Raw genomic sequence first — 19,853 nt, 5'->3', positions numbered from 1 at the left:
CAGCGAGCTCATTTTTACGTATTGATAAACTAAACAACCATATATATCACACAGAGATGTGAGGATCCAGAATAATACCATTGAATTCTTCTCTTGCTCTAACGCTCAGCTCGGCTAAGAAAACGTAACACGTTGACTATATACGAATGAATTTTACTCTTGCTTTAACTTTTTAACCTTTTCACCTAACCTGACCATCTGCTCCGCTGTAATGTGAACAAACCTGTGTGAAACGAGCATAACAGCCATGTGTCGCTTTATAACAACTCTAATGCCATGGCAAGCTACTTCTATGAAATATTTTTATGATCAACAGCAAAATAGAGATATAAAGAAGTGCAGAAATGTTATCCATGAATGGTACTTGAGGAAGAAAGAGTTGTTGAGCAGTTGCTGAAAAATGCCTTGGTTGGTTTGATTCCTTTTGATGCAATCCGGTGTTTATGATTAAGGTTTTTAGGGTTTAGAGGAGATGGATCATGAATTGTGGAAGAGACATACTGGGAATGGAGAGGGTGAGTGTTGACTGTGGGTGTTTTTGAATTTTTATTTGAGCTAAAAATGCCCAGGTTTGTTATTTGAATTTTAGGAGTTGGGGCCTTTTTTTTCCCCTATTTCAAAAGTTTTTTTAAAATATATTTTTACTTTGAATTAATTTTTTATATATTTTTAGGTTATTTTAAAATATTAATATTAAAAATAAATTTTTAAAATAAAAAATATTATTTTTAAAAATATATTAAAAAAATCACTATTATAATTTTAAATACCTCTCCCTTTCATCAAACGTAACATAATGTCTGGACAAAAAAAAGTAGGTCGGAAGAAGGTCCAGAATAAACAATTCATCATGTGCCTAAACCCAATAAGTCATCAAATCATTTCCATCCAATTAGTGTCTCTTTTTATTTATTTTTTGTTGTAAAAATATTTTTTAAAATTTATTTTTATTTTTTTATTTATTTCAAATTAATATTTTTAAATATTTTTAGATCGTTTTAATATGTTGTTATCAAAAATAATTTTAAAAAAATAAAAAATATATTTTTTAATACATTTTCAAATAAAAATTACTTTAAAAAACATATTATAATTCAAATTCAATATAACTATGGTTCCTCAGTTGTCCTGAGTCATTTTGAGCAATTTAACGAGGAAATGAGAGCCTGGTACAAAAAATTCTTTATGAATGGTTGTGAGTTTGCAAGGTGTTTTTTTTTTTAAAGATAGGCTTAAAATAATTTTATTTTAAATTAAATTTTTTTAAAAAATCTTAGAATCAATTTATCCAAGATATTTCAACAGAGTTTAGCCAAATTAATTTAAATTAACTTATAAATTAATCAAGTTTAATTCAATCAATATTAACTTCAATTTAAAATAAAACTCATCTCTAATCAAATTACCAGATAACTAATAAGTTACCAGATAAATAGGATTAGGCTTATAACTATGCTCTTTACATTAATATTGTTAAAAGGCAAAAATAAATTTAAAATTTAGAAAATTCAATTTCCTCAAACTATACTATTTTTAGGTAACATAACTTCATAAAAAAAATTACATATATTTAATGACAGAAATATCCAAGGCAACTAAACTTTTTTTTAACATGTCTTGATCATGTCTAAATTTTAAACCGAAATTATCTAACCAAGTAATAAAACCTTTACTAATGTTCATTTAGCATTATAATCTAACTATCTTTTAATGTTTTTTATTGTTTTGTTGTGTCAATACTAATATTAAAAAGAGTTAAATTTTTTTAAAAAAAATAATTAAAAAAACAATATTTCCTAATCTCCCCTGCTTTATAACCTAAGATAATTAGTTCATTTGCATAGAGATTCACAAGACAAGACACGCGTTCAAAAAGCTGTTCTAAAAAAAATCTCCAAACAGTGCCACAACGTGGTGCTCGTGCTTGCTTGAATTCCCTCAAAACAGAATCTTTAATCAGGAGCAGGACACGTATCTGAATAAGACTTGTGAAGTCAAAGTAATAGACGTCTATGATTCTTACACGACTGGAATGGGACCCGTGGTTTGTTCTTACACGGTTCCTCATTTTCCGGTGCGTAAATGCCGCCCGTGCAAAAAACAGAAGCGCACGCTGTTTCTCTCTCTCTCCTCTCCCTCTGGTCTCTGTCTATCTTTTCCCACAAAACAATAATAATTTTCTGTGCCTAGGTTTCCTGAAAAAGTCGAATTGGTTGGTCGGTAGAATAATAAATATTGTTTTTTTTAAGTTATATTTATAAAAAATATTAATATTTTTTTATTTTTAATGTTAATATATTAAAACAATTTAAAAATACTACCGGATTGAACCTCAGTTACAAACTGGTCGAAGAGTTCATGGGAGCCAGCTTGATGGGAACTAAGATCCAGTTGGGGTAATGATTTTCTTTCATGTGATCTTGTCCAACGTCAAATCATTTACTGCATTGTTAAAACAAAAGATTTTTTTAAAAAATAAAAGCACGCTTGAATGATAAGCAATTTGGGCTGATTGTTTGTTGAAAAAAATATTTGTTTTAAAGTGATTTTTATATAAAATAAATTAATATTTAATATTTAATAGTATTATGAAAAATAAGATTAAAAATATTTTTAAATATTTAATTATATCATGTAAAATAAGTTGAATATTTTTATTTTTTTCAAGTTTATTAAAAAAAATAGACCAAACATGACACATAATAAAACAAAAGATGATGAAATTAAAAAAAATCATAAATTATTTTAAATATTTAAATGAAAATAAAAAAATAGAAATCAAATCTAACAAATTAAAAAAATTAAAAGATTATGAAATTAAATTTTATAAATTATCTCAAATAAAATAAATAAAATTAAAAGAATAGAAATCAAATATGATAGATAGAATATTTCAATTAAAAAAATGATAAAAAAAAATTAAATAACAATTTAAAGAATGAAAATCAAAATTAGTATAAAAATCAAATTATAATGGATGAAATTCAAAACAAATTCAAAACAAATATATATCAATCAAAAAATCAAATACCAAACTTGATTTAATTAATAAATAACAATATATTTTTGAATGCCACAACTTTTGAAAAGTGTTTTTTATCTAAAACAAAAGAAAATTACTTTTCTCAAAACTAAACTAATTTTTTTTTAAATAGAGAGTACTTTTTATTAATTAATTTTTTAAAAGTAAATAAACCCATACAAAATTATAAAATTAGTTTTTAAAAATTATTTTTCATAAAACAAATGAGGCTTTATTGTGTATTCATTTCTATTAGTTCACAGGCAGTAGTTCTCCTTCAATTTTTTTTCTTTAACGTGAAACCAGGGAGCAAGTAGATTGTTTGATCACACTTGTGGACAGTGGTATCCAGCTAGATTTGTAACATTGTTTTCTTATTAAGTAATAATATTTTTTTTATTAGTTAAATATGTATAATATATATATATTTTTTACATTAATATATTAAAGTAGATTGTGCAAAGTTTGAGAACAAACAGTAGTGATGTTAAAATTTTGTATACGTGGCTCCTGAATAATAAATTCTCTCTCTTTTTTATTTTTTATTTTTCATCAGTAGAGGATATGACATGTTATTCAACAAAACTATCCTAATTTTGTTATCCATGGAGTTCTATATAATCCAAATGAACATCTAACGTCGTGATTAAGAGCCTAGATGACATTAACATTAACCAAAAAAATAAAATCTAGGCATTTTACTTTTTTTTCTGCTTTATTATACACATAGATACAATTGCATCGTGCATTTACACAATAAAATTAATTTAGTCCTTCAATATTGATTTTATTTAACCCTGACCTCGATGATTTGTGTCAATAAGCTTGATGCGTGTTCCTTATGAGGTCAGGAAAATATCTTGGTATTTAATTGGTGCTCGATTTTATAAAAAAATTGCTTCAATTTTCATTTTCCAAAGGGGCTAAAATTGATTTTTCTTAAAAAATGCAGCCCTTTACAAGTAAAAAACAAATCAAGCAAGAAAACCGAGGGGATGATAGAGAGACATAGGACAAAAAGAAAGAGAAAAAAAATTGATTGTCGAATTCACACTGAAGATCAGATTACGACATGTGTCACCTTAGAAGGAAGCCCCCGCTAAGACAATTCTAGAGATACGAAGAAAGACCTCTAATTAAGGCTTGAGTGAGCCCCACGCACCACTCCAAGGAAGTGATTCCCTTCAAAAGCTGCAGACATCGAACACATTTTTCCCTTGTTCAAACTGGTCCTAATTCTATAATAACTCTTAAATTGAGTCCCAAATTACATGCAATCTGAGCCCAAGACCTTTTCTTTCAATTTAGTCTTTTATTCTCTAATAAATCTTCATTTTAGTTCTAAAAAATCCAGCAACCTCTTCATCATCAACCCCATCATATCCTTTTTTCTTTTTCACCATAATTCTATCAAATAAACATGCAAAAAATTCCACAAACCTTCCCATAACCAACCCCACTAGTTTTGATAGGGTCTCTCTGTCTTTAATTCTCCCGTTAATCTTATTTTCATTCTCTTCAAGTCTAACACCGAGTGTTGATGCTCCTCGATGATCTTGACAACAATGGAGGCACAAATCATACAAGTATTTTGCACAATATCGATGATAATCGATGGATTGCTAATATGTGAAAATATCATATAAATGAATTACTAATCTAAAATCTAGCAGATGTCAAATTAAATAAAGATATCAAATTCATCAGATATTTCAAGTCAAGATAGCATTTCATGAATCTCAAATTTAAGGCTATAGATTAGATTCTGATTTGATTGGTTTTTTTTGTTCTCATTTGGTCTTCATAAAAAAAAATCATTGCACTACTTATGTCTATTTATTTATTAAAATATTGGTTTTGAACTAGTATTCATTAGCCCTAAAATACATTCTACATTGAGCACTATAAAACATGATTGAAGGCTAACAATTGCCTAAAATTGCATTAAAAAGGGCAGGGGAAAGCAATAAACCTTTATTTGTTTATAGGTTTTTGCAACATCTAAAAAGCATATGGAAATAGTAGCAAGACTTCTTATGATAAAAGAAATAAAAAAAATTTGCTCCAAAGACTTTAAAAGCATTAAGGTCTTAGCCAAATTAACTTTGAAGCCTTCTCCTAATCTGTATCAACAGGAAAAATAAAAAAAAAAGTTTGCCATTTGTTAGAAAAACATACAACATATAAACAATGAATATGTCTAAAGTCTATTAGCTAAAAAAAATCTTTTTTTATAGAAAAGCAAGAAAATAGCTACTTACTAGCTCAATGGTTGACCAACAAATTATTGAGTATGGAACAACACGAGCAAGTTGTGCTTCCAATCCTATCAATAAGATGTGATAGCCTCTCATTGTTGCAAGAAACTGTGTTAGCTATCACAATTAGTCATTCTAAAACAGCAAGTTGAGAATTATATTGTTAGGTTAACATGCTCTATAGTCAATCAGTTACACGTGACATTATTATTTTCATGTAAATACATATTTATTATTAATAAAGGCTTAATTTACATTTAATATTCATATAATATTATATTAATGAATCTAGAGTAAAGATAAAGTTCATGAAACAAAAATGCTTGCAGAAGAAATTATAAAGTTGTTATAATTATGGAATTCCTATTACATCAAATAATTGTTTCTAAAATGTTCTTGGTCGATGCTATCTTAAATACTAGACATTCATTGGAGCCATAAAGATCAGTATATATTATGTTTTTTACTTTATGAAAGGAAGCAACTGTTCTTATAAGTTAAGGTATAAGAGATACCTCTAACTAATATGTAGGTGTTTGTCATAAAATATGTATACTGAATTAACCCGTATGAGAATTCCATATGAAGAGATCACTTGTATCTATAGAAAGGTTCACGTGACAGTTGTGTAAATGATTATTAGACTTGAGATCACCAAATCATCTTATATAGAAAATATTATGATTTGATCATATTATATGTTATTTTAATCAAGGTATTGAAATGACAGACATTGAGTATAACATGAAGTATATGAAGGTACTTAAATGATCAAGAGAGGATTTATCACCCTGGGTGAATTAGAAAAAAATATTCAATATGTTCTCAAATAATATTGATTGGGAAATCAATGGCCAAGGTGGAATGAGATTTGAAAAGAGTTTCAAATCTTATTCAAATGATCAATGTGTATTATGTATGGAACAAACATGATTTAACATGACAGAGATATTTCATGCTTTAATTTTAAATCGAAATATTATTGATGAAAGGATATTAATTACATTGAAAAACCGGTTACTGAAAAGTTAAGTCAAACCACTAATGACTTTTTCTAAATAAGAATTTATGAGATTTCTCACGGGTAGTTCGTGTGGATTACCGTTAGAGGCCAAACAATTGGACTACTTATATTTGTGACAACTCAACCTTTAAAGAATTATTCAAAGCCAAAAAAGATCAGATCTTCATGTAATAAATCCCTAAATAACTCTAGATGTACCTAACGGGATCCTAAGGACTCCCAAATAATTTTGTTTCGTAGTTTCTATTGCGTGTGTGATATTCAGGAACCCAAAATAAATATTATACATTAAGCCCTTGTTTGAGAGTGCGGTCTAAATGGAGGTTTGACAAAATTTATTTATTTATTTTGCTTAAATTTTGTTTTTTATGTTTTCAGATCGTTGTGATATGCTGATGTTAAAAATAAATTTTAAAAATTAAAAAAAAATATTATTTTTTATATATTTCTAAACAAAAAATATTTTGAAAAACAATCACTATCACACTTCTAAACACCTTCTACAAAGGACACACTTTGAGTTTTGAGCTCAAGACCTTCACTTTTAGCCTTTTTTATCTTCCAAATGGAATTTTACATTGTCATTTTATTATTCGAGATATTTTCACAGGTTTCATATAAGTGGATTGCTAAAATAAAATCTTATCATTCACACAATGCACCATATCATGGATTGCTAATCTTAGGCTTAGAATGTGAACAGTTTTAATAAGATTTAATCAATAATTACACATGAATTGAAAAATGATTTGAAAATTAGGTTTATGTGAATGGTAACCCTAATTTGAGAATTTTCATAAAAATTTAGTTAATAATTTTTCCACTCTTCAAAACGTGTTTGAGAGTCTAAAATTTATTGGCTAAACATAAAAAAAAATCTAATTGTTTAAGGTATTGTACCTTTAAGATTCCCATTTTCAATTTTAAGTAATTTATTTGTGAAGTCAAAAAAATAAAACTTATATTCTAATGATTTAACAATACAAAAACATACTAGCAATAGATTTCATAATCTCAATTCAAGGAAAGAATTGGAACGTATCCTTTATTGTTGAGTTCCATACTTGAAATCAACACCAACACAAAAGCACGAGAAAAGAAAATGATAAAGAAGGCAAATTTGTGTTTGATTTTGTCTAAAATAATTGATTTTTGTTTGATTTCTTTCTTCTAGATTTGTGTTTGACAAAGAAAACATGAGATATGAAAGAATATGATGTGAAAGAGAGAGAATAAGTGGTGTGATAATTATTAACTTCCATGTTTTAATATATATAAGATATTATTGTCATTTCGTTAACTTTTAAAATATGCTTTGATATAAGATGAACAATTTAATATTTAAGAAATTGGTCGCAAAGTGAAATAAAGACCAAATTATAGAAGGATCAAAGTAACTTTCCTTGCATATTACTATTTTAAAAAAAAGATATGAAATAATAGTCAAATAAAAGATACACATATGGATATCAAAAACTCAATAAATAAAATATAAATATTTAAATTTTTTACTTGATAAATAATAAATAAAATATAAATATAAAAAATACTCTATTCGTGATGTCCATTAATATTCTTACCAATCCATATCTTTAGTTATTGCTACCATGTAATTATTGTTAATTTATTGGTAAATGCATCAGTTTGACATAATGTTTTTCTAATGATTTTAAAAATGCATCTCTTAAGAAAATAGAAAACACTCATATTTACTATAAAGTTAATAAGTTAATATCAGGTCAACGATACCTGATATCTTTATTTTTTTATATAATTTTTTAAAAATTAAAATTTTTTAACATGAATTTTTTAATATATATTAAAATTAATACCTCTTCTTTGATTTTTTATTTTATTGATTTAGTATTTTTAAAATAATGATTGTTTTTAATGATTTTATATGTGTTTAATTTTCAAAGAGATTATTCTAATTCATCTATAATTTTGTTTTGTATTTTATATAAATGAAAATTATTTTTAAAAATGAGAAATATTTATTTTTTTGATAATATTTTTAAAAGTATATCCTTGTATAATATTGTTTTTCCTTTAATTTTATTCAATCAATTTTGTATATGTGTTTATTTCTATTATCATTTTATTAAAAAAATATTTTTTTAATAAATAAAGTCATCGAATACAATTGATTATATGACTCGTATTGTGAGATTAAATATATTGATTTATCTATATTTTTTTATTTTTTATTTTTTACTTTTAATTATTATTAATATTTTTTTTAATTTACTGGTGTTTTTATTAAAAAATATTTTAATCCACAGTGAATTGCGGTTGAAATAACTAGCTAATATTAAATGCTGGCGATGTTTATTCCTTTAACCCTTTCTTCATATTGACCGTTTCTCCAATGGAGTAAGAGTAAAGATTTTTATAATATTTTACCAAAAGTCAGTCGACAAGGACAACTACTTTTTTTTCGTTTTATAAATCCCAACCCCGCTCCGGTCTTTGTTTTTCTCCCTCGTGGCAGGCACCCCCCCCTTCTCCCCTCCCCCCTCTTCTTCAGGTACCCGTCTCTCTCTCTGCCTCTATTCATACCGTATGTACTTACGTTTATACGGTTGTAAATTAAGCAGATCTGGCCATGCTAATGTAAGTTTTGATCGGATCTGGTTTTGGCCTCCTCAGCTGTTTTTTATTTTTTTTAATAATTCTTATGTATCCTTGTGGAATCGGTATTTACCTTTTTTATAAATGGAATTTTGTTAATTTTTCATTTTTTTAGGGGGAATAAGAGGGATTTCTTGGTTTTTTGTTCATTTTGGTCTTGATTTTATTGGTTTTTTTTCTATTCGTTTTCATCTAGATCTGTGATTCCTTCTTGTTTGGTCGCGTAGAAAGTAGAAGAAAATTAAAGAATTTGAAACGGATTTGGAAATTCTTCTTGTTTTTGTTTTTTTTCTTGTCAAAATTTTATTTTAATTAATTTTATTTGCGGTTCTGATTAGATCAAAGTTATTTGATTTATGGTGATTTAGATGGGATTAATTGATTTTTTATCTGGAAAAATAAGATTTTTGAGTCTAAAATTATTGTGTTGTGGTTGTTGTGGTTTTTTCAAGGACTGTTGTGGATATTTTGTACAAATTTGAGGATGAATCAAGTTAGTCTTCAGCAGAACGCAATTACCTTTTGCGACGAGAGAAGAGGTTTGGTTTCGATTTCTGATTACAAGGGTCCTGTTGTTTGTCCGAAGCCTCGGCGAGTGGGAATTTTGGCTAATAATCCCATTAGGCCTTTGAGATGGCCCGTGAGGTATGCTGTTTTTTTTTTGTTTTCATCATTGTTAATTTCTGCTTCTGGGGTAAGGTTATCAGGTTGTTTTGCAACTCTGGAGGATTTTAATGATTGTTTTGAATGACAGTCATCAAGCCGAAATGTGTGATTCAAAAGCTGGGGCAGAGCTTCTGGACATTATTCTCATGAAGGTAAACTGGTGCTGTCCTTTTTGTTTGGACGTTAGTTAGGACGACGTTGCAGTTTTTACGCAGGAAGTATTCGAAACTGATAGTTTTGATGTATGGAAGTGATATTGTTGATGCATAATCTTTGTTAAGCCGCAATTGTATTTGGGATGCATCTGAACTGGAATTATTTTCTTTTGCTGAGGATATTTTGTTGTTATATTTGTTACACGATTTAATTATATCCAGCTTGTTTGCTGGTCATTCAATGTTTCTGTGCGTGGATAGGATTCTGCAGGCTGAATTTCATGTTAAGGGTTTGTGCTGACTTGACTATGATCTTGGTGTTAACAGGAGGGGCATGGGGCAGATTATCCTGCAAACCAGGCGGCCTCATCACCACCACCATTTTTTTGTGGTTCACCTCCAACCAGGGTTGGCAACCCATTAATTCAAGATGCCAGATTTGGGGATGAAAAATTCACTCCAATTTCTCCACTGTCAATCCCATCTCCTTCGGGTTTATCATCCCCATCAACTTCTGCGTGCAAGGGAGGAGGGTGTGTAAGAATGAAGTTTGGGCTTAAGCCAGCTGAAGTTAGAGTAGAAGGATTTGATTGCCTCAACAGGGATCGCCAAAATTCCAGCATCCCTGCTGTGGCTTAGAACTCACAATATTAAGTGTATATAAAAGGGAGCTAAATCGCCGCCAGAGTCACAGATACAGCAGATTTAACAAGAGGAGTTTTGAATCTTTTTGCCGGGAGTCTTGAGAGAAATGCCCTTAGTATTGTATATATAATATGTCTTCGTTGGTGATCATTGCTAATATCTTGCAAGTAGTTGATTGAACAAAGAAGAGAGGTCAAAACCTTGCGTTCTCAAGCAAGGTTTTTTGAGTATATGTTTTGAGAGCACGGGTCATTGTAATATATGGTAAGGCGGGTTAGTATTTGGAGGGTCGTTGGATTTTCATCGGATGATCACCATGAAAAACAATTCCTGTATAGAGCCATTTGGTGATTGAATTTTGATCATCTACCCTGTAAATGTATATTGGAAAATTGTTAATGTATTTGGTCTGTTCTTGTATCTCAAGTCTTTTCCTCGTAACTTACTCAGATGCTTATTTTATTTGATGTTATGGTGTCAGCTATAAACTGGGAGAAAAACTAAACTGGATATGTTTCTTCTCTCGTCGAAACTCCCATGGTTTCGGTCTTTCAGAGACAAATATCTTATTCTAGTTTGTTAGTAGTTGCATCGTCAAGCTCTTAACCTCTCAGCATCGTCAAGCTGTGGATTGATAGCAGTTGCTATGGGACAAGACATTGACATTCATTTCAACCACCCGCATGGTAGCCTTAAATTTGATTTGGCCAGCGACTGGTATTTATCCCCAACAAAAGATGAACTCATTAAACCTCCAAATCCACACTAATTCAAATTTGTTTTGTTTACGAATAATATATATCTACAAATGATGAATAATCTTTGAGAGAATTTTAAAACGAAACTTCATTTTTAGATATGAAATGTTTCTGACTTTCTCGTGCGATTTATAAAACATGGCCAGCCATTGTAGTGAGAATGGCTGACACATCTCCTTGTCATCGAGTGTTTATAATTATATCGTATCATTGATGGAGGCGTGTTCATTGAAGTAACGAGAAGCATAAGAGGAAAGTGGAAGTTTGTGTTGGATTGGCTTTGTGTTCTTACATTCTGGCTTAACTGTCACTCATGATCCGATTTCTTGCCGTACATGAATTAAGCGGTGGCTTAGATTAGTAATCAAGTCATCAAAGTCTGTTAAGGATGTAATCATGGTGGGATCTGAAGGCCATTTATAGCTCAAATTTGACTTCCGTGTATAAAAATTGTATTACCATCTGCTTCTTCCCTTGATTATAGTTTTTAGGAAATATAACAGCTTCTCATCAGCTTGTTTAGGAAAGTGCTGGATCCGTTCAACTACACTCTTCCATTTTGATGATTCTCCTGTAATCTTATCTTTAATTTCTATAAAATAGAATAAAAGTGTTGAGAATCAAACCTGTAATTATTCAATGATATTAAAAATAATTTTTAAAAAAATAAAAAAAAATATTTTAACATATTTCTAACTAAAAATTAATTTAAAAAACAACAGTCCGACTCTTGCATCCCAGTTCTCATGATTGATATCCCTTTTAATGGTGTCCTGTAACAGGTCGAGCTCTCCTACTTTGTTCCTTTGATAAAGAAAAGTTTGCTTCAATTATATAAATATTGAAGACAGGTTCATAATTGTTAATGTTGAATTAGTCAGACATCTTCCAGGGTTGCTTGAAGTATATCCAACACGCTTCCAAATAATTGATTCCTCTAAAAATATATTTCGTGTCTTCTAATTTCTCTCCTCTCTGTCTGTCATCAATGGCAATAGCAATGCATTGATGAGCCTTTACATTTTATATAACAAACAAAAATGGTTAATTGCTAGAAAATATGAGTAATCCTAGAAAACTATTTATAATTTGATGCCGATCTACTTCACTTATTCATACGAAAAACATAAAGAACTTGGATGTTTATGGCAATGAAACCATGTTTCTAAAAAAAAATTAATTTTTTTTATGTTTTTATATGATTTACTGATATTAAAAATAATTTTTTTAAACTAAATATATATATATATTTTTTAATATATCTATAAGCTAAAAATATTTTAAACCTTATTATATTTTTAAATATATATTTTTTTATCATTTTTATTAATAAAAAAAACACGAAAATTTTTAAGTAGGGACAAGTCCAAATAACCAACCATATCTACTCACTCTCACCAAGACCAAACAGGATGTCCATCATGTTTTTTCATGGTAATGATATATCCAAGGAGGTGATATATTTCAGAAGAAGAATTGGAAGTGTTGTTGCAGCTATTTTTTAAAATATTTTTTTGTTTAGAAATGTATTAAAATAATATTTTTTAATTTTTTAAAAATTATTTTTGACATCAACACATCAAAATAATCTGAAAATACAAAAAATATTAAATTAAAACAAAAAAATTAAAATTTTTAAAAAACATAAAAACAAATAGGCTAAATACTACGCAGAGAAATCACCTTAACCATTACTTAATGTTCATATGTCATCTCAAAGGATACCACCCAACCACTTATCTTTCCACCAATATCACAGTGAGGCAGCACAATTAGTGATGGGCATTAACTTTTTTACTAGTAAATTGATAAGACACAACAATTAATAATTCAATTTTTCTAATATTTTTCATTGTTACACTACTCTAAGGTCTTAACAAAAATAAGTTGATATGAACAAGACTTATAAATATTTTATATCATCAAATAAGTAAACAAGGAGCAGAAAATTATTCAAGAACGACACACATTGCTCTTTCCCTGCTCATGCTCCCCTCTCCATGCACTTTTCTCTTAGTTCTTGTATTATTTTCTTATCAGACGCTTCCAAAATTAAGTATAAAAAGATGTAATTTTGAGAGGTGTAACTTAGATGACTAGTTTTAAGTTTGTTTTCTAGAGATCATTATTTCAAGTTTTACAAATCTTAGAACCACTAAAAATTTATATAGTTGTTAAATATATGTGTCTATATATATATATATATATATATATATATATCCTTCATAATGCTTGTATCTTCACTGTATCTACAGTTTGAAAGCCCTTTAACGGCCTCAGCCTTCCTTTTGGTCTCTTCTATGTAAAATATTCAATACCCCTTTACCCATAGCCCAAGCCGAAAGTGCAGTCACATGGACCAAGCCCATTAAAAAAGTAGAAGCCCAATGACAGTCCTAACTAGTTATAAAATCCAGCGTAACTTGATAGGGGTATTTGATAGGTGGACTCGGTAATCAGCTAACTAAAACTTCATCTTAATTAAGTTTTTTTTGATTTGACTCAGTTTTTTTCTAGTTTGGTTTGGTTTTTTTGATTTAGCTCGAGTTTTTTTTCTGGTTTTTTCGATTTTAGTCTTATAAAACCGAACTGGTCGGTTTTTTTAAAATTTTAATTGGTTCAATCAGTTTTTTTCACGGTTCAGTTTTTTCGGTTATTTTTTTTTTGTTTTCTTGGTTTTTTAATTTTTTAACTCACTCCTAATAATAATAGTTATAACATCCGGTGTAACTTGACAGGTCGACTTGGTAACCAGCTAGCTAGAACTTAATTCTAATCGAGTTTACTTTTGAATAATGTAGGCAAATAACTTAGTTAAACTAGATAAAATTCAATTAAATAAACTCCAATTATTTATTTATTAATTTTTATTTAGAATAATATTATTTTAATTTTTTTTCCAAACAATTTTATTTTATTTAAATTAAAATAATATAATTTTAAAATAAACACGGGTTAACTCAATTATTGTGCCGGATAACTGGTCATAATCCATCAAAATGAAAGCGATTTTGTTCATATATGATTCGTGGTAAATAATGTTTGGAGCCTCATGAAAAAACATCTTGTGGTGGTGGTGGTTTAGATTATCTACAAGAAGGCATCAGCCAAAACTATAAAAGATGAACACTAAAGTTGGAATGACAATGACCTCATTCAGCACAGCGGCCATAGACCATAAATTGAAATCTTGTATTTCCTTTTCAAGTTTTATGGGAAAGAAACAATTGATATATTTCAATTCTAATGTTGGGGGTTAATAATTTAGAAAATAATAGATACAGTGATTTAGTTTTTTTTTTTTGCAGAGAGCACAGAAAAATACAAGTAATTGTACTAAAATCATTGAAAGAAAAATACAGGGAAAGAATTGACCACTGATTCGAGATAAAAAATACCTAATAATTCAGTGATGGGAGCCCGTGCTTGGTTTAGATTTTTGTAAATTGTTGTTGTCTTGAAGCTACCATCTTTCTGGTGAAAATACCTTGAAATTGACATTTTATCCACAAAATGAAGAAATAAAAAATAACTGTGAGGTGACTAAAATGAAAGAGTGAACACTTCTTATCTCTACCCTCATCTTATCTTAGTCATGGCATGTCCACAAGTGTAGCTATCAATGGCTGAACCATTCAAATTCGTGACGGAAAACAACAGACCGAACCATATGAATATACTCTCTTCCAAGATTTAATTTGGGAGAATACTATCCACTCAACTTAGGCTGCCGAAGTGGGGTTTTTTTTGTTTCACATTCACCATGCTTGTCTCTGCCTAGCTTGGCTTCTTGTCGTTTGAATAGTCTCCCCAATTCTAAACAAGAAGATAATTCTTAATTTAGACCCGAAAGAAAAGAAAAAAAAAAGGGAGTACACGAGTCAATCTACTTTGTAATTTCAAGTTGCTAATTTGGGATGCCTATAGAAAACATGTACAGAACGCTTGAATTCTGTGGTGGATGTGACTGTTTCATAGAAAAGGCAGTGCATTAGACAGTAGCTCAATCAAATTTGTGAATTCCAGGCCATTGTGCTTAAACTAGAGTTCTGATGAAAAACAATGAGTCAGAAATTTGAATGCTCTCTTTGCTTAATTATATATATTCTTTAAAGAGCTGGGAGTTGAGTACTGTTTGGTCTTCCAATGCTATCATCTGGCTTTCAAGCAGAAAGTTGCAGGCTGATGATGAACATTAAGGGGCATATAGTCAAAATTTAAACAGGATTCTCACTACAGTTAGGCCACAATATATTTTCAGTCATTGGACTTGGAAGTTATTCATTTGCTTCGATCATCAATGTCAATGTAAGCCAAAAAAGGCTATTTTCTTAGACAAGTGGTCTCTTAATTTGGCAGGTAGTTAAACCAAGGATCAGGAGGGAACAGCTGAATACAACAGAGAAACCCATCTGGTGCAGATAAACCACATTGGCGTTCTTCTTTAAGAACATTAAGCTATCATGTTCCATTCAATCTTGTGCTCAAGGTCTGATGTAATTATCCATGGAAGATTAAGAGATGAACCCTCAAAATCCACAAGGAAATGCTCAATGTTTTCTGAGCTAAGGTTAAATGCTCAATAACCTTTTTGAATTAGACTAATTTAAAGTCACAGGAAAGAGCCATTCCTCCATTAATGGTGCCTTAAAATCAACACTATATATATATATATATATATATATATATATATATATATATATATATATATATATATATATATATATATATATAAACATCAATTAAAGATGCTGAAGGCAAAGAGGCATACCAGATTAATGGTTTCACATGCACGGATCATCTAAAATTAAAAATAAACAACTTTTTATTCAACTAGTCTCAGCGTTCGATTCAGCATCCGAATCCAGAAAGCAAAAACAAAGTAGAATATTGATCTTCAAAAACCCAATAAAAAAAGGAAAAGCAACGATCTTTTTGCCAGAGCCCAGGTACAATTTGAACAAAGCAACCCTAACAGATTGCTAGGGACTCGTCAAATCTTGGGACTTAGACACCTTTTGGCTTGGAGGCGATAAAACTGATGCACTGCACTTGACGAACGTTGTCGAATCCAATGATACGGATAAAGGAGTTAGGGTAAGCTTTCTTCGCCTCCTCGAGCTCAATCAGCACCTGAGATGCCTCAGTGCATCCAAACATGGGTAGCTTCCACATAGTCCAGTAGCGTCCATCATAGTACCCTGGGGACCTGTGGTGCTCGCGGTAGACCCAACCTTTCTGCATAATCAAACATTTACAAGTTGGTGTCTATAAACAATTAATCACAAACCTTATATGTGACTATATTGAGGAACTAAGAATCGGCTTAAATGCTTAATTAAGTTACCTGTAATTATAATGTGTTCAATGTAAAAGTACAGGTACAATTAATTTAGTATGCTGGTCATATAAAATCCTAATAGTTGTTTTTCATTGTATTTTTTTATTAGAAATATATTGAAAATCTTTTTTTTTTTAATTTATTTTTAATTTCGGCCCATCAAAATACAAAAAACACCAAACATGCTCTATATGGTTAATTATCACCTTGTAATAATAATCATAATAATTAGTGAAAATTGTATGATTAATTATGAGATTGGACTTATCACCTCCAACTCGAATTCCAAGCAAGGAACCCACTTCGAGCGAAGAAGGTACTCAATTTCCTTGGCCAATTGCTCAGTAGTGAGATCTGGGAGGTAAGAAAGAGTCTCGAACTTCTTCAATCCTGTTGGAGGCCACACCTATACGCATTTTTTTAAAAAAAAAGGAGAAAAAGAAAAAAGAAGTGAGCACAGAAAGCTAATTAATTCCAAGTAAGTAGAATAAAACTAACAACGTTGTACCAAAGTTGTTTAAAAGGTTTTACCTGCATGCATTGAACTCTTCCGCCATTGCTTGCAATGGAAGTAATGTCATTGTTAGCCTTTCTGGTGACCGGGAAAGCTGAGGTAGACTTGAGGCCGTTGAATGGTGCAACCATGTTGGCCTGTGCCGGGGTGCGGTTAACTGTGGCAACGGCCGCCGATGAAATCACAGAGGAAGCCATCTCTTACAAGCTAATTAGCTATTACACCCTCTATATGTGGTTTTGCTAGTATTGTAAGATTAAAGTACTCCTGCCACACCGTATATATAATGCTTCAACTTGTCTATCTCATATCCTATGGACACAAGCTATCGTGGTTGATAATGAGCAAAATGTGACCGTTGGATATGATAAGTGATGACATGACACCATTCTATCCACATGAGGGTGGAAATTCTTGGAATGCTAGCCTTATCGTCAGGCACCACAATGGGTTTGCCACGTGGAAGGAGCTCCATGACCTTATCTCATCCTCGGGAGGACATGGATGTGTGATACTAGTTCATTTCAGGTTATCGCCGAGTCGAGCTTCGGCTTCTACTCTCTTTCAAGCCCCTTTAAGATACGTATGACCACCCTTGTGGTTCTCGGCTATTGACCGGAGGATCTTAGTTAAGCTCATACATATGGGCTCTACTCCTTTAAGTTCACATCGCATTTGGATGGAGTGGCAGGCAACTACGAATTGTAGTGTTGTGGGCTCGGACGGTGCCGGAAAGTAACATACCGGTTGTTTTTTAAAAGTTTTATTAACTCGAAAATATATCATCAAGTGGATTAAAGAATAGAAGGGAACCATGGCCCTAAATTAAGTGTAACCCTTTTTTCAAAATCAATCTCTTCTGAGAAATTGATAGCAGATTGCATTCATGGGTTGATTTCTTTTGGCATGGTCACCACTGCTTCGAAGAAGAAGAACACTTCCGATTGGCATGTCAATGTGATCGAAAATGACTCTTGGAGCCTCTTTTACACTCAATCTTGAATTGCACAGTGGAGCTTTTAGGAGAAAGACTTTAAACTTGAATTATTAGAAAAGGGATGGAGCTTCCATTATCGAAAATGAAACCCTAAACTAGCTGAAAGCCCCATAGATGTTCAGGTCCCTCGAGTTTGGACCGTGTAGGCCTGTTAGGTGTTACAGTCAAAATAACAAAGGAAATGGTCTAGATGTTTCAAGTGGCCAATAGAAGATTCTCATGGCCATCTGTAAAGAGCATGTGGGCTCATCCCATAGCAGACCATTATTATTTTTTTCTCACTCAATGCTACCACCACAACTCCTCACCGTTTCTTCCCTGCTAGCTCTTATTGATTGTCCTTTGTTTTATGAATGTGTACATGTTTGATTTAACAAAAACAAAAAAAAAAAATATATATATATATATATATATATATATATATTCACTGTTCATATCCTCATAAAACAAGGTTTGTTGAAATATTGAATTTATTATTATTTTTATTTTTTATAATTTAATTTTTTAAAATTTTATAATTCAATATTATGATGTCATTGTAATGGATAAAGTAAGAGTTATGTTTTGCATTATATTTTATTTTGTTTTGTTTTTTATAAAATTATCATAATTTTATAATTCAGGCTATTGATTTGATAAATTAACTTTTTTTTAATTTATATTTTTAACTTATTTTTAAATATTAAGTTTATTAGAAATCAAGTTTTATAATTTATTTATTTTTAAATTATTTTAATCTTATTATTCGGATTATAAGTTTAGTAAGTTGGGAGGTTCAATTAAGCAAAGGTTGGGCTGGTGTTTTCTACCATTCTTCTTCTTTTCTCCACCTTCTGTTGGTTTTAGGCTAAAGAGGGTACAGTTGGGCTTGACCAAGGCTATAGAGGGGTCAATTGGGTCAGCCCTTTTCCTCCCTCTCTCGGTCTCGGCTGGACTCATGGGTTCGATTGGATATGTTAGACTGCCTCATTTTTTCGCTCTCCTTCTGTCTTTCGATTAGGCCAATAACCTCGGTTAGGCCACCCACAAGCAGCCCCGGTTCAGGCATTAACAAATAGCCTTGGCTGGGCTACATGTATCCTTGGTTAGGCTAGTTGGGGTCTTTTTTATATGTATTCTTGATGCACCATCGCATATAATATATTAAACTTATGTGATGACGTACTCGACCATTCTTGTTTTTTTTTTTTTAATGTCTTTTCATTTTTGCGGGTTATAAAGTATATAACAATTCTTGGTCAAATCTGGCATTTTTTTGCTATTTGTTTCATTTAAAAATATTGCAGGCTTAAAAGAGGGAGAGAGAAGCCCAAATAAACTATGAATATGGAAGATAGAAATCATCGGTCTTTATTTTATTTTATTTTATTTTATTTTATAGGGATAGAACTTATATCCCCACTTAATTGCTTGATTGGCCTTTTATTTTTTATTTTTTAGAAAAAATTATCAAAAAAGTTTTTTATTAGAATTTTATAAATTCATTTCTTATCTTTTAAAGTTGAAATATGATTTTTTAAAAAAAAACATTTAAATATATATTAATTTCCACTTCAAAATATATGGGAAGTGATTATTTTTTAATGAAAAACTACTTGTTTTATTTTATTTTATTTTAAAAACAAAAATAACGTTAAATATGTTAAAATTAAATAAATTAACAACAATCCCATTTGTTTTATACATCATAATTAATGAACTTGCAATCATATTTCTAACAATCATTAATATTTTACAATTAACCAATCTCAATTATTTTATTTTTTAGATCTCAATTGTGTGTGGATGTTAATTAAAGTATTTAGTCAATCGTTCTACTTGCCAAAAACATGAAACGTTTTT

The 19,853-nt window shown here is 30.1% G+C and overlaps 2 protein-coding genes across 3 annotated transcripts; one reads left to right on the top strand and one right to left on the bottom strand.

Annotated features, from left to right (window-relative positions):
- Positions 1-8,725: 8,725 nt before the first annotated feature.
- Positions 8,726-10,821, top strand: LOC133671613 (uncharacterized). Of its 2 annotated transcripts, none has more exons than XM_062092415.1 (4): positions 8,726-8,831; positions 9,388-9,580; positions 9,690-9,753; positions 10,084-10,821. In XM_062092415.1, the coding sequence occupies exons 2-4, from the start codon at positions 9,420-9,422 to the stop codon at positions 10,393-10,395; spliced, it is 537 nt and encodes a 178-aa protein (XP_061948399.1). In that variant the 5' UTR covers positions 8,726-8,831; positions 9,388-9,419; the 3' UTR covers positions 10,396-10,821. The 2 variants fall into 2 exon arrangements, with proteins under 2 accessions (XP_061948399.1, XP_061948400.1); XM_062092416.1 differs by having other exon boundaries at positions 8,779-8,917.
- A 5,140-nt stretch (positions 10,822-15,961) lies between these two features.
- LOC133671320 (ribulose bisphosphate carboxylase small subunit, chloroplastic-like) lies at positions 15,962-17,280 on the bottom strand. Its single transcript, XM_062092041.1, has 3 exons — positions 17,032-17,280; positions 16,772-16,906; positions 15,962-16,397 (listed from the first exon to the last, which is right to left on the bottom strand). The coding sequence occupies exons 1-3, from the start codon at positions 17,209-17,211 to the stop codon at positions 16,167-16,169; spliced, it is 546 nt and encodes a 181-aa protein (XP_061948025.1). The 5' UTR covers positions 17,212-17,280; the 3' UTR covers positions 15,962-16,166.
- Between the last annotated feature and the right edge of the window lie 2,573 nt (positions 17,281-19,853).

This window comes from Populus nigra, chromosome 13 (genome assembly GCF_951802175.1).
Source record: "Populus nigra chromosome 13, ddPopNigr1.1, whole genome shotgun sequence".
NCBI lineage: Eukaryota > Viridiplantae > Streptophyta > Magnoliopsida > Malpighiales > Salicaceae > Populus > Populus nigra.
This window is presented reverse-complemented; position numbering and strand designations above follow the sequence as displayed.